This window comes from Paroedura picta, chromosome 8 (assembly GCF_049243985.1).
Source record: "Paroedura picta isolate Pp20150507F chromosome 8, Ppicta_v3.0, whole genome shotgun sequence".
In the NCBI taxonomy this organism is placed as follows: Eukaryota; Metazoa; Chordata; class Lepidosauria; order Squamata; family Gekkonidae; genus Paroedura; species Paroedura picta.
The window spans coordinates 46,711,764-46,727,024 of record NC_135376.1 but is presented as its reverse complement, the minus strand read 5'-3'; the positions used below and the strand labels follow the sequence as shown (position 1 = coordinate 46,727,024).

General features: G+C 39.1%; 1 protein-coding gene across 7 annotated transcripts in view; it reads left to right on the top strand.

The window, feature by feature from the left end:
• Positions 1-13,474, top strand: part of SH3PXD2A (SH3 and PX domains 2A) — a 284,459-nt gene extending 270,985 nt beyond the window's left edge. For all 7 annotated transcript variants that reach the window (XM_077349634.1, XM_077349632.1, XM_077349631.1 and 4 more), the window contains one exon: positions 15-13,474. In XM_077349634.1, the coding sequence (XP_077205749.1) occupies positions 15-1,910 (1,896 nt within the window). In that variant the 3' untranslated portion in view covers positions 1,911-13,474. The remainder of the gene's footprint in view (positions 1-14) is intronic.
• The last annotated feature ends 1,787 nt before the right edge of the window (positions 13,475-15,261 follow it).

Genomic DNA, 15,261 nt, shown 5'->3' with positions numbered 1-15,261 from the left:
TAATCATCCTTTAGGTTATTGACAAGAACTCTGGTGGCTGGTGGTACGTCCAGATCGGGGAGAAAGAAGGCTGGGCTCCAGCATCCTATATCGATAAAAGGAAAAAGCCTAATTTAAATAGGCGAACTAGTACTTTAACTCGGCCCAAAGTCCCTCCTCCAGCACCTCCCAATAAACAAAAAGACACTGATGAAGGAACATCTGTGGGAAGCATAACTTCAGGAGATATCCAGGATTCCATGAACAAGCAAAAATATGAAGAACCAGAATACGATGTGCCTGCTTTTGGTGTTGACTCAGAATCTGAGCTGAGCCAGGGAGAAGACGGAAGCCTGGAGAGAGGCATGCACCAGCTACTTAAGCTTTCCCCTGTATCATCCCTCCAAAGGGCAGACTCAAGCATTGGAGAATCATCTGAGGATGTGGCTCATGAAGAAGAAACTATATATGAAAATGACGGATTCAGACCATACGTAGAAGATAGTCTGTCAAGCAAAGAGTCCAGTGGTGATTCTGATTCTCAAAGAAGTTCATCAGTATCTTTGATTCAAAGAAATTCACCATGTTCTGTATCTCCTAAGTCCTCGCTTCTCAAGCCCAAAAGTGACAAGAGCATTCAGCCAAATCATGGGAAGCCTAACTGTTCAAGGAATGAGGAAACAAAGCCAAGGTCAGCTTCAGATGCTGGTTTAAATAGTGTGTCTAAATTGGGCCTAAAGAGGGATCCAGGAGAGAGTGTCTTTAGCAGAGCAAAACCAATGGTGAGGCCTAAACCTTTCCTGAACAAAGCAGACTCTCAGAGTCAAGAAAGGATGGACATTAGCACTTTACGTCATCAGCTAAGGCCCACTGGGCAGCTCAGAGGTGGACTTAAGGGTTCTAGAAGTGAGGAATCAGAAAGCCCACCATATACAGCTTCAGGAAATCCAGAAGAGTCCCTCAGAAGAAGCTCTACAGATCTCATTACAGTCCCTCCCCATACCATATTTTGCTCAAACCAGTCAGCCAAAACAGAACATGAAAACAACTCCTTGAAATGTCTCTTTATAACTACTGACTCTTACCAGAAAGTTCAAGATTCTGAAATAAGCTTCACGGCAGGCATTGTGGTAGAAGTAGTGGAAAAGCAAACAAGTGGATGGTGGTACTTGAAATATGGAGATATGGAAGGATGGGCCCCTTCTCAGTATTTGATGCCCTGTGATAACCAGCAGAAAGAAACCACATCCAATGAGACCAGCATCGCACTGGCCAAGAACAGAAGAAATGAAAGCAAATCCAACAGCTTGGAGAAGATAGAGAAGAAGGTCCAGGCACTGAACACGATCAACCAGAGCAAGAGAGCAACACCTCCTATTCCAAACAAACCTCCTGGTGGCTTCTCCAAAACACCTGGACCTGTCAAATTGCGAAATGGAGTTAGACAGCTAGCAGTGAGGCCACAATCTGTATTCGCCTCCCCACCACCCAAGGATAGCAATTTGTCTTGTTCCTTGCGTAGAAATGAATCGCTCACTGCCACGGACCACCTGCGGGCAGTACGCCGCAATTCCTCTTTCAGCACTGCCCAGTCACAGATTAGTGATTCTAAGATGAAACAAGCTGACCGGTTGGGCTCTGAAGCATCTGAGACCACGTCATACCTACCTACTGAGCGAAATGGAATCCCAGTGTCAACAGTCAGGCCAAAACCCATTGAAAAATCACAGTTCATTCACAATAATTTAAAGGATATCTATATCTCCATTGCAGATTATGAGGGTGATGAAGAAACTGCCGGATTTCAGGAAGGTGTCTGTATGGAAGTATTGGAAAGGAACCCAAATGGCTGGTGGTACTGTCAGATCATGGATGGTGGGAAACCTTTTAAAGGATGGGTGCCCTCAAATTATTTAGAGAAGAAGAATTAAAATGGCAATGTCTTTAAATTCTCTAATTTATACTTTTCTACTGCATATTTACGGAGGCAAGGAAAGATACAGTTATGTATTTCCTCTTGCTTTGTCATGTACACAAGGGACATTCAGACTGTACTTTGATTGGATTAACAAGTTGGCCATGTTTTGAGGAAGTGTGATGCATGAAGGGTTGGCTGCTTCAGCAACTATCAAGAAAAGGCAGCTAGAAGAAATGACTTTTTTGAGAGGTGAAGTCTTTCACAAACCATGTTCTCCCACCATCCTGTTGTAATAATAGGAAACCAATTGTGTGCCTTTCTCAGTATAGTTTGAACCTAGGTGGCCACTAGGGAATGTTAGGGAGTTGGTGCCAAACCTGGACATGCTAAAAATTGCAGCTTGTTAATTTTTTTCCATGTGTAGTCTGTAAGTATTTTCAAGCTGCAGATGTTTTCCCCAAGATGTATTTCAAGTGTGCAGCAGAGTAGGTGATGAAACTAATCCAACTCAACCTTCAACTATGACACCCTTCGTGGCAAATGGTTGTTTGAAGATTCAAAGCCTTTTCACTGTGCATTATTGGTATCTGCCTTGGACGATATGTTTTCATTACTAGTTTATTTCTCTCTCTTCCCTTCAACCCTCCATGGCATTTGTAGTGCTGTTCTTCTGTGGTATCCTGTGACAGCAAGTTCAACTTTTCTGTTGGGAAGGGTCAAAAAAAATTTTTAATTGCAATTTGAAATGTACCCAAGTCATATCTGGCTTCTAGGTGTTCATGAACACACTAAAATGATGCTTGGTGCACACCTTTTCTGCTTGTTGATTGGTTTTGTGTCTAGTTCTGCCTGGACAACCAGTACTGATACTTCATTTATAATGGGCCTCATGCTCCAAAGCTAATTGAGATCTTTTCATATATCTCAAATTGGGCTGTGCAGTAGAAAAGCTCTATACAAAGATGAGGAATATACATTAGCCATAATTCAGAAAAGGAAGCCATGGTTGCCATGAACCTCTTTACTATATAATGACCTGGAAGGTTTGGCTGATTAGCTAAAGGGAAGAGTTTCTTAGCCATCCTTACCTTAATTTTCTTCTTTGGCTAATCCATTGTTGTACAGAAGGTTCCTCCTTAATGAGACTCTCTTATTACTTATATGAGATTCCTAAAGCCATGCATGCTTCCTGTCCTTCACACATAAATACTGCGAGGTTCCCAACTATCACAGATGTATGGCAGGTCTTTTGACTGGAAAACTGACACTTCTTGCACTGCAGCATCAATGGCTTCTTCAGGATTGTGTTAGAAATTCTGCTGCCCAACCCTTTGGGGCTATTAGAATGGAGTCCAGTGAGCTGCATGTCCATTATAGGAGAGTCCATTATATGAGTTGGACACCTAACATTTTCTTGTTACAATCCATTCTGGAAGCCAGGATGCCTCACATAGATAAAAATTCATGTGGTGGAATTACCCCTGAGTGTTGGTGAAAGCTTTGGAAATGACTTCTACATATTATACTTGCAGTCCAAAGCCCACATTGACTGGAGTTTCCCATTCTTTGCAAAGGAGAAACTTTTCCATGCACATAGAGAGAGATTGAATCCACACTGTACAGACAGAACATTTCCTTTCTTATAGAAGAAAATGAGGAGACATGTGCATACCTTGTAATTTCTGCTTCACAGCCATTCCTGAATGATATTGAAAATACTGAATTGGTTATGCTTCAAGAGAAGGAGGAGCTTGCACAGTGTATGACATTTTCAAACAGCAGCATCTTTATTTGGCAGAGAAGCATCAGTGTTTACGAAGAAGTGGGGAGAGAGAAAAGGCTATGGATTGTTACACTCTGTACCATCTCTGTATATCTGGGAAATATGTATGTTCTGAACCCCACCCTTCCCCCAAAGAAAACTGTAGCAAATGCTCACTTAAACATTGGTTCTGTATTGGGAAGAAAGCACCTGAGTTTTTCACACTCACGGAGTGGAAATTGCATAAGTGTGCCATTAGGAGGAGAATGTTGCTAAGTATATGGTCTCCCATTTTGTCCTCTCTCATTCACTCAATTTCCTTCCTCATTTATTTATGATTTTAAGATATGATACTTTGTGGTGCAACATGGACAAGATTAAAACCACTGGGGGAAAGGCTTGGGGTGCAAAAATGTATTTATTTTGATGTGGTTACAAACATCTGCTCTTAAATAAACCCTTTATCTATAAAAGAAACCTCAGAAGACCTTTGCTTAAGAACCCTGGAGGTCATATTAGATCTTGATGTTCTGACTTTAAGGTCACTGAAAGCGAAGAACATCCATTGTGTTTTGCTGTAACTGTGACACAATAAGCAACTCTCTTGTCTTCTTGTAATTGTTTATTCCTGTTACAAGTTTGAAGATAAAAAGATAGGAAAATTTTAATTAGCTCAAACTAAGATTTTGTTCCAAAGACTTCAGCATACTATAAAGAGGGGGTGTTTTGTTTGGTTCCCCCATTATGCAATTTTTTCCTCTTACTATGTGTAATGTGACTTGCATACATGTATTAGAATTACTACGGCAAGTGCCAAGGGGTTGATTTCTGCCGCTCATGTTGCTTAAGGCCTTTTACTTTGATCATCTGACATCATCAAAGGCTGTGACCCACCCAAGTTCTGTTGCTATAGTTCAGTTAGCAGGACAAAGCAGTGGCTTGGGGCAAGGAGGGGAACTTCACTAAAAATAGGTGAGGAGAAGATCATTATCTACATTGTGAAAATGATATAGATTTGGCCAAAAGCAGCTAAAACCATCTTTAAATTTTTCTTCCTGAGGCTTAGCAGCTCTGACTTGGAAGTAAGTTTCCATCCATTTTTCAGTCTGTTAAAATCTTAGTAGCCATTCGAAGGACTGCCAGAGCTGCTGTGAGATTATAATAGAAATATTATGTTCTTCTGCTGGACAGTATTAAATAGAGCAATACCTAGAGTAATCTGCTAGATTGCAGTACTAATGTAGTTATTTAGTGATCCTTATTAATGTTTTTATGGTTTATTTTTAACAATAATGATGAGGAAGTGGTTCATTATTTTTAATTAATGCACTTTAACCATTAAACCAAAATGCAGAAAATCAAGTGCATTATTTAAAGATGCAGTATATAATTACCATTTTTAAAAGTTCAGTTATTTATTAAAATAATTTATAATTATTTAAAAATGTACTATACAGTTTTGTTCTAATGATGTCATCATCTCCTGGGAAACCTAAAAGTGTAACTTCCCAAAATTCTGCAGTGAGCTGTTGGATTCTCAAAATACCGTTAATTCAGTTAGCAAGAATTAAATTGCTGCCTTGAGAAAGAGACATGTTTCTTAAAGAAGAGCCATGAGCTACGAAAAATTATGCTGCCTTAAATCCAAGGAGAAAAGGTGGGATAGAAATATTTTAAATCAATAAATTCCTAAACATGGCCCTGAAGAATCTCCTGTGAGGAGTTTGTGCCAAGCAGAGTCACAAGATCTCCCAGAGTCCCTACCTCTATTTCATGTGCTACTAGCTCAGGTGTCATTGGGATTCTTGTAGTGCCCGGTGCTTCCCTGATAAATGCAAACAATTCTTCAGCCATAACATGAGTGGAGTATCCTGACATGAAAAATGAATAATTCTGAAGATACTTCTTCAAGCAGTCTCTGAAAAAAATCAATATTTTTTGCTACATCTATAACTGGTCCACAGTTATATTGATGATGGATTTGGCTTTTCTTGGCTGTCTCTATTGTGGAGTTATTACAGCGCAGCAACCAAAGCCATTCCATTCATAGTTAATATCTACATGGTACGAAACAAGCGTAAGTGCTGACTTGTTGCAAGGGTCTTATGATAAGCCCGGTTGTCCATCAAGAATTACTTTGAATTTTTTACACTTGTTTAATTGGTGGGGTCTTTCACACATCAAACTAAACAACCCTAGCTTGGGCCAACAGGGTACTCTGGTTGCCACTCAGGTAATATTTTTTTCTTAAATGGAAGTGGTTGATTTCTGTAGGGGTGGCAAAGCTCATGACTTCTGAATTGAGCTTATTTAACTATATAAGCATTTTTTTTCATCTTGCCTATACCAAAAAGTGTCTTAATAGTCCTCTTGTTGGTCTGACCTGGAGCTGATTTAATGATGCATGAAAGTAACATTTGAGTGGAGGAGTAGATAGATGGTAATCATGTAAAGGGCACTAGCAAGCACCTTTTAAAAATAGTCAATTCACTGTTTTCCACATTCCCCCAGCCCATAAGATTGCTCATATAGGCGACTTCTTTAACAAATAATTACAATGACTGTTGTAGAGACATTTACATTCACAGCCAATTTAAGTGACTGGTCTTCAAGATCTCTCCATAAGAAACTTTCTCCCCATCCTATTAAATTCCACTCAAAAATCTCTGTATTATTTGGGGAAGGCAAGTCAACTTCCTATTTTTAAAACTAAATCTTTGAAAATTTGGTGATTTAAAAGCATAAATGCACTTTGAACAATTTTTATGATTACCTACAATATCTAAAACAATTTAAAAATTGTCTAGGATGCTACTGAATAAAATATTTTGTGAAGTCAGGGTGCCCTCTTGTGGATGGAGGAGTGACTTCTAGTTTTCTTCCTGGTCATTTGCGATCACCTTGGCAATTCATATTTTTTAAATTTAAAAATGGGAAGGATTGAGACAGCAAAAGTCAATACACAGCTTATATTTTAGATAAAATCTTAAAATTTGAAATTTTTATTCTGCTGTATACTGCAACTTTAATGATAATGAGCACTTCTGAGTTCGTTATTGCGGTTTTATATAATGCCTGAAGAGATACTCCTTCCATTTTTCTGAATTCATTGTCTAAAGTTTATTTCAGTCTGACTGTATAGACCAGTCATTTGTTACATTTATTTGTCCAAGTAGGCCAATGTTTTCCCAAGTAGCAAATAAATGTGGTAAGCTTGTGTTGTGTTGGATTGTACCATTACAAGTAGCAGAAGGGGCTAATTTGGCCAAAAAGTTGAATGCCCCCCCTAATCCCCTACCCCTAGTTCCGGACGCAGAAAGCTACAGTGTCAAAGACAGAGGTGAGGCTACAGTATTGGTCTCTGATAGGCCCATCATTTGTACATGTTTTGTATAGGAGAGTATTCCATTTTATGGACCCCCTATCTGCAAATTAAAGTGATACAATTCAAACACAGGTTTGCTTCCTCAGTTACTGCATTTGTGATGACTAGGCATGCTGTACATGAAAATATCTTGGCTACGATCCAAAGAGCTGCTAGACTCACACTTGAGGTTTGTACTAGCCTAGTGACAAGCAGCTTACAAAACTTTACTCAGCTTGTTTCTTAAAGCAAGTTTCTGTGCAGCATGGTGGGAATATTCCTGTTTTGCTTCTACTGAAATTTAAAACTCCTTTGAGCTCATGAACCTAGCTGCAAAAATCTTTGGATCCTGGCCCAACTTTCCAGTGACTGATATTTTTGCCGAAATCCACCTCTAGTACACGGTGGGGGGCACTCTGTTTCTTTAACACATTTGCAAGGAATTAAATTGCACTAGATTTAATGAAATTTAATTCCCAGTGAATATGTTGAGGAGGACAGTCTTAACTGAGCACAAAATAGTTTTGGATCTGTCTTTTCATATGTGCCTTTTGATTGGTAAGAACGTTAAATTGCTCAAAGACTAGGTAATTCAAATTCTGGATCAGGTAAGCAAGTGCATCTGAATTTCAAGTTTATATTGCAATAATAAATGGACACTGACCCCAATGAACAATTGCAAAGCTCCCTTCAGGAATGTTTTGACGAAGGCATTATGGAATTGTGTTTGGGTTTTTAAAAGTATTTTCAGATATTAGTGTGGCGTATTTTATTGTAAAGTATATTCATTGGTTTCCTCTGTTAGAAAAGTGTTACTGCTTTTTATAATTTTATGAGCAACGGAAGGGAATCTGGTAAAGCATTCATAACTTTCATATTACTAGCATTTACTAAATAGAAATAGTATTTAAGTTTTAGCTCTCTATAGCTTGTTCATTTAAATCTTTTGTCGTATCATTCTCGTTTCATCTTTTCCCCAAAAAATATTTTGCATTTTCAAGAAAAAAATCCAATGAGAGGATATGTGCAATAGCAAAATAGAAGAAACAGGGCCCTCATCCAGGACTCAAAAGTGGGGAACGCACAGTGTGATTAAGTCTCTTGTTTTCTTATCATGCACTCTTGGGGAGGGAGAGCAGGGCTGGAGGGGGGGAAGGGAGCAGTCAACCCACTAGGTGAAGGATTTCTGGTACAAACAAATGACGTGTACGTTTGAGGATGGCTGAGTGTTGTTGCATGAATGCATCGTGTTCAGGTAGGCGTGTAAAGATTGTTTGTGATTGTGGCTGTTCTTCTGCCTTTCCCCTCCAATATATACTGTTTCTCCCTCAGGGAGATCTTGTTTATTCAACTAGACTCACTGCATGTGATGTGCCAAAGTCGCCAGGTCTGGATAGATGCAGTTGAATTGGATCCTATGGGTGATTCTCTCCAGTTCTCCCACTAACAGGAACCCCTGAACAATGTGGCTGGAAGACTCCACCAGTGCCCAGAAAGGCCTTGCAGAAGGAGGTCCCAGGGCTGCATGCATAAAGAAAAAGGGAAACATCCCCTTCCATTGTCAGCTCATCTGTACGTTGGCAAAACACAGCCACTTAAGTGTGAGGATTCACCCCATGGCAGGAGCAAAGGACATCTAATAGTTGTTTACCTCATAATGCTATAGTAGTGCCATTCAGAATTTTGGCCCAATCAACAAGAAGATGCCATTTCAGCCTGACCTCATTCAATGCAAAGTTCTCTTACCTTTACATTTGAAGGCCTAATTTTGTTTATACTTCTAAAAAAAAATTCCAATTTTTCTTTGTCCACACAATAAATGAAGCAGTTAAACAACAATTTTGCTTGCTGCTTTTTCATTAAAAGAATGGCTATTAATAGGCACACTGTATGCTTCTTTTTAAAAAATTGTTTTCATGCTGTTAGGAGAAAAGATCACTGACGTAACCATAATGTTCCTCTTAACTTAAAAACCTGGCTCACTTGTACTTCAGAGTTACTGTACTTCAGAGTTATCATCCTACTGAAAGGTCATAAAGGTCAGCTTTAATCAAATCTCTCTGGAATGCTGCTTATCAGTTTAGACCCCTTTCACTTGAACAATAACTCTTCTAATTTAATTATTAATTTAAAAATATTTGTACATAGATCACATGGGAAACGCAAGAACAGGGAGCTTTGTTGATCACCACTGAGAATGTAGATTCGTGTCTTATTTCCACATGAGGCTGAATAGTCGAACAAAATAGCCACTATGCAGTTAACCAGATTCATCTAATCTCCTTGTGAATTCAAAGTAAAGGCAACAAGGACTTCATTTTTACATCTTTTTCACCCTGCTGGTGAATTTTAGTGGGAACACCATTTGGTAGAGTTGCTCCACTAGTGATAAAGAAGCAGCTGAGTCCCTAAGTGCTGAGTGATGCTACCAGCTTCAGTTTTGGAAAATTCCAATTATAACCTCAGGATTTCATTCAAATTAATGTTGCATGCACATTTCAGATTTGAGCATGAGAACTACACTGCTGATAGTACACTAGATGTTTTAAATATCTGTTGGATTTCTGTAGCTAAATATTCCAGAATCCATCAGGAACAACCCAGGCTGCCTCCTAGAAAATCCTGCTATATGTGTTAGCAGTCAGTCAGGGAACTGTAAATAATTCAAGCATCTAACAGGTACGAATTGGGAGAACCATTTTCTGTGTAAATAAGTCTGCTTTTTTTCCTGTTAAGGGTATAGGGATTTTCCTCTTTGTTGGACGGATGGAGAGACCTGACAAACACATAGAAAGCTTATAACATTTTTAAATGATCACATGGTCCTGTGTGAAGGTCTATATTGGTATCTTCCATTCACCTACCCATCTCTATTGACTATTTGAAAGGAGGAGTAATCTGCAAATCATGTACTGTATATAAAGCCTTTCCCAGCCTCTATGAGGACTACTGCTGAGGTTCCCAGGGCAAGGCCCTTCAGCTGCCATTGCCTGAGCTTCATGTCTCTCTGTTTAATAACTTGCAGAGCCTTCTGTAAGAGAAGAGAAGATATCCCTCATTTTTGGAGGGTCTTGGGTGTGAATGTGTATGTGCGTATGTAGGGGAGAGAGAAAATGTGTGCATGTAAAGGTGGGAAAAGAGGTTGAATGCACTTATTGTTGCGATGGGACATGTTTTGCAGACCATGCGCAAAACTCCCATTTAAAATATGTCTGTTTTCAGGGTTTTTCTTCCCAAGTGTAATGTTCTCTTGGACCCAGAATAATCAAAGACAGAGTAAATGGATCCCTTTTTCAGTTGAGGTTTACAGCGTGGGCTGGCCCCACACAACATTTTTCTTTGTTAGTGAGTGCAATTATTTCTTTAAAACCAAAAAGGACTAAAAGCTTCACACTGTCGTTTTTGCACTTTTCCCTCCTGTGCAGCACAACAGCCACTATTGTCCTGTGTTGAGACTCCTGTTCATTACAAAATTGAAATGTTTTGGTAATGGTCAAAAAGAAGTAACTGGAACATGACTGGGGAGGAATTGGTTGGATTTTCCAATAACAACTAATTGAACTAGGAGTAACTTCATTAATTCCGTTTATTACACAATTTGTTACTGTGGCTGCTTTTTGTGTCATTGTATGTTTAAAATATACCATTGGTCTGTGTTAAACAGTATCTCCTGTTAATGCCAAAAGTTCTATTTTATCATAAAATATGGGAATCTGCATCCTGAAACTCATAACCCAACGAGGTAAGGCAGTGTGTTATGTATTTGATATTTTTTCACTCTCACTTTACAGAGGAAATTTTGTAGAGCTTCATGAAATGATTGAAGCAAGCTCTAATGCTGTTCAGGCTAGCCTCTTACCAAGCAGCGCTGCCCCTACTTGCTAGTGAGCAATGAGATATGGAGCCAAATGATGATTTCACGTCTTGCATCATTCTGAAATCTAGCCTGAACCCTTGCAAAATTCTATGGATTTAAACCACACATTTGAGGACAAATAGTGTGCCATACTTTCTAATTGCTTTGCAGCTTCTATTATGCAAATATGGAGTGGTGTGTTAGGTTAGGTGTAGAAAGGCCTGTGCAGGAAGGAAGGGGGGGGGAGAATGTGGTCAATTTTACTTGTTGCTAAAATCAGTCAAGTGATCAGTCAATCACTGCAAAAGCATTTAGGGAGAAACAGTTGACTGCCTTGTGACCTGTGACAACTTTTGAGTAGTTAATGTAATATCGTCCTTCTAAATGGCCCTTTTTGTATTTCTTGTTGTCTACTGTAAGGGAACTGTAACGAAGATCTGAAAGAGTATGTTGGTAAGAAGATGGTGAAGCATGTGTGGCTGGACCTTGGGCTGTGTGAGAGAGGTCGGTGGGGAAGAGCTTGCTTTTGTTTGGCTTGTTTTTTTTTCCTTAGGGAAGGGCTCTTCCTGTTGCTTTGTAAGTTGAAGATAGCAAGTCTTTAGGTTTTTGTTTTTAGGAAGTAACCAAGAGGGAATCAATAATGGTGAGGATTTAGAGACAGAAAGGGTTCGGTGATACTTGTTGTGGACAGAAGGGGAAGAAGATAGGTGGGTAAGACAGGGAAAACCAAACATGATTAACTTACTGAATGAAACTGTCCATAGGACTTGTGATTAGTTTTTTTAGATGTCAGTTCCAGAAGTCACAGTTTACAGTTAGCAGTTGCATTTGATTCATATCAGAAAGGCATCTGTTGCAGTGGACAGCTCTTGTATCTCAAGGATAATGATGGATTTATAAGAAGAATGTAATATTTATGGAAAGAATGTAAAATAGTTTGCATAGTAAAGTAGCTACTCCAAGCATTTGGGTTCCAATGGCAACATCTGTCCAAGCCGGTTTCATTACCTTACAGTAATGCACACCTTATAACAGAAAGATCAACTATAATGAAATTACCTTTCAGCTCTCTCATTGTTTCTACAATAGCAGATTTGTCAGCATGGTGGTCTGTGTTTTTAGATTGTACCAAACACAATCTCAGCAAAGAACAATGCTATTCTGAGCATCTTCAGCCACATTTGGAGTCCACTGGCATTCAAACCAGCAGGGGATCCTACAGGTAATACTGAGGGTGTACTTTGTAGGGTGAAAAGCCTCTCTGTTAAGGTACTTAAGCCCATGTTGGTATTGTCATTGTCCCATGTGTGTTACATTGGAATTTATAAACAGTGGCCAGATTTCCTCTATTCCAGATTCTTTTCAAAACATGAGGCCATTGACTTTATCATCATATGGTTCACATTTATCCAGGTTTTTCTCAGAGCCAGATATTTTATGAATAATTCAAGGGACAAAGTTCCTGGCTTGTATACAACATTGGTACATTTAATCTGGATTCAGATGCTGTTTTTTTTGTTTTTTTTTTTGCATATTTTGGATTTGTATGTCAAATGTAGAATAATTTCCTGGTTGCCCTGATGGGCACATTCTAACCTTTTGAATACTGAGATTCTGGAGAGGAATCTGAGTTGCTCAAAGTGGATCTGACAAAATATGGCTTAGGAGGCACAGGGAAAGCTGATATCAATTAAATTGGATTTCAAAGAAGAAAAGGCTCCTATGCTTTTATGTATCACTATTAAGGGAAATTCTGGATTGAAAAAGGAACCTTGGAGCAGGAGACATAGTCCTGCACTGGAGTTCTGCACAATAAAATATCTTGCTGAATTTGAGCAGTTAGTTAAAATGCCCAGGAGTGGCCTAAACTGCAAAGACAACAGCCACAATCTCTCTGGGGTGGATAATGCATGCTTTTCAGAACATCAGACAATCACTCTGAAATTTTATTCTAGTCTTCCAGAATCCCTTGCAGTGTCCATGATGTTTGGTTCTGCCATCCACTGGAACTTTGTAATGGGTCCTGGGATATACCTTTTGGTATATGCAGTGCATACACCTAGACATAGATACACAAAATCCTGAAAGTGTCTGAATGCATATCCTTGCATGTGCTTTTAAAAACTGCCAAGAGCAGATTGCAGTCTCTTTTATTTCCAGTTCCTGCAATGTGAAACCACAACATTGATATTCAACACGCCTCAAGCAGAGAGAACTTGATGATAATTTACTGTACCTCACAGTCATCTCCCAGTTTACTCATTGCATGGACCAAAGTTGGTGCTAATATGAACTTTAATTTTATATTTATGTGTTTTGTTGAGATTTTGTGTTTTTAAATCAAAGATGTACTGTCCTGTTTAACTAAAAATCTTACCTTTAGCAACCCACAAAAAGATCTTTGGGATTCCAATGTATGTTAAAGTTGACATACCCTTTTAGTTGAGGTGCGGGGAGGGTAAAAGATACTTTATCTTCATAAATTTGTGAAATGTAAGATTTTATTTGTCACAACTTTTTAAAAAATTCCATTTGTTTACATGGTCTCTTCTGTGTCTTATGGGAAAAAAAATAAAAGTTTTTAATCTTTTTAAATGTGTGCCAGTTGCTGGCTAGCTTCTTTCTAGAAGTTATTAGTGTTTAAGCTTTCCTACCTAGCATCCATATCTGCTTTGCAAATCTTTCTTTCAGCTCCAGGAGGCAACAGTGAGCTCAACAGAATTCTCAGTATTTTTCCAGAACAGCTGCTGTAAATGTAGAAAAGGACTTAAATCTGTAGTAATGCAATGTGGTGATTGAAAATGCCATCAAGTCACAGCTGACTTATGTTCAGGGGTGGTTTACCACTTCTGGCCTCTGCATTATGACCCTGGACTTCCTTGCAGGTCTCTCATCCAAAGAGTAGCCAGCGCCAGCCCTGCCGAGCTTCCAAGGTCTGAGAAGACTGGGGCAGCCTATGCTACCCAGGTCAGAGTAATGGCCTTATAAAATCCACCAAACCCAGGGCAGCAATTTATATGAAAAACATAATAAAGCTAAACATAATTCTTAAAAGATAAGAGGACATGACGAAACCAGAGATGGGGATCCTCAAAAGACAGGATTTCACAGTCACAACAAAATTCAGATATAATTAACTTCCAAATTCATGTTTTAAACACTGCATCTAAGCAACCTCAGTAGTAGACTATCAACAGAACGGCAAGTTTTCTCAGCTGACTGCCTCATTTCCTCACTGTGCTCCCCATTCTTAGCAGCCTTTTAACTGGATAAATGCAACAGTCCAGTAGGTTTCAAGTAGGCAAATCCAGGCCTTTTTTCTGTGAACATCTGGTTACTTTTAGGTAGGTTCGTGGAGTGCTTGGCAGTGTTTCAAGAGACCTGTCAGCTTTATGACTTTTGTTCACCTTGTACATACTTGCAAGCAAAAATTCCAAAACTTTTGCAAACTCATGATTTCCAGCCAATTGTTTTTACAGTCCCGTCAGTTTCTAAAACTGTTGATTAGTAGCAATGCTTTTTACCCCTGGAAGTGTTCTGGTTTTTTTTTGGGGGGGGGAGAGAGATAAACATAACTATCAAACCTGCAAGCAAAATAGAAAGTTAATGAACTTGTGTTCTCCCACAAAATTGTAAACAACCTTCTAAATTAAATATTTCCTAATATCATTTAATCTCTGCAGTTGTAACGGTTTAAACACAATGGGACCATGGATCTCACTGCTGTTTTACAAGTCCTGCAATGCAACTAGGAAATGGTCACCAGCCCACCGCTTCTTCCGCAAGGCTAGTCAACAGAATTGTGCCAACATACAGTTGTCATGGTACTGCTGCAGTTCTATTCAGAGCCAAAAATATATACTAGGCTTGAAGACAGACTAAAGGTCTCCAAGAAAAACACTGGACAACTGTGGGTGTCATCTGCATTTGCAGTAATAACAGGGTAAACCAAGCTGGGCAACTGCAGGAAAACAGCGTGGAAGTAACCAGTATTTTATTGCATTAGGAGAAAATGGCACTTGATTTCAAGGGTGCCTTCTAACATGAACAGTGGTGAATGTATCAGGTCATAGGTTAACTTTGTATGTGTAGTTCTTACACTGAGAATTCCCAGATTTTTCATAAACGTGGGGTATTTTTAGAATCAGTGAGGCAAACAGCCCTGTGCCTGTTAATAGAAATAACTGTCTTGTGTGTATATGAACATGTGGAGCATTACATATTTAAACCATCTGTAGGCTTCAGAAATCTGCAGAGCCACCCATTTAGTAGCTTTGTACATCACCAAGAAGAAACCGAGAGATGTGTAATGATTCATGGTCTTCAGTAGATGTTGCTTGGTAATGTGAAAAGTGGATCTTACCAAACAGTGCAAGCCAAGC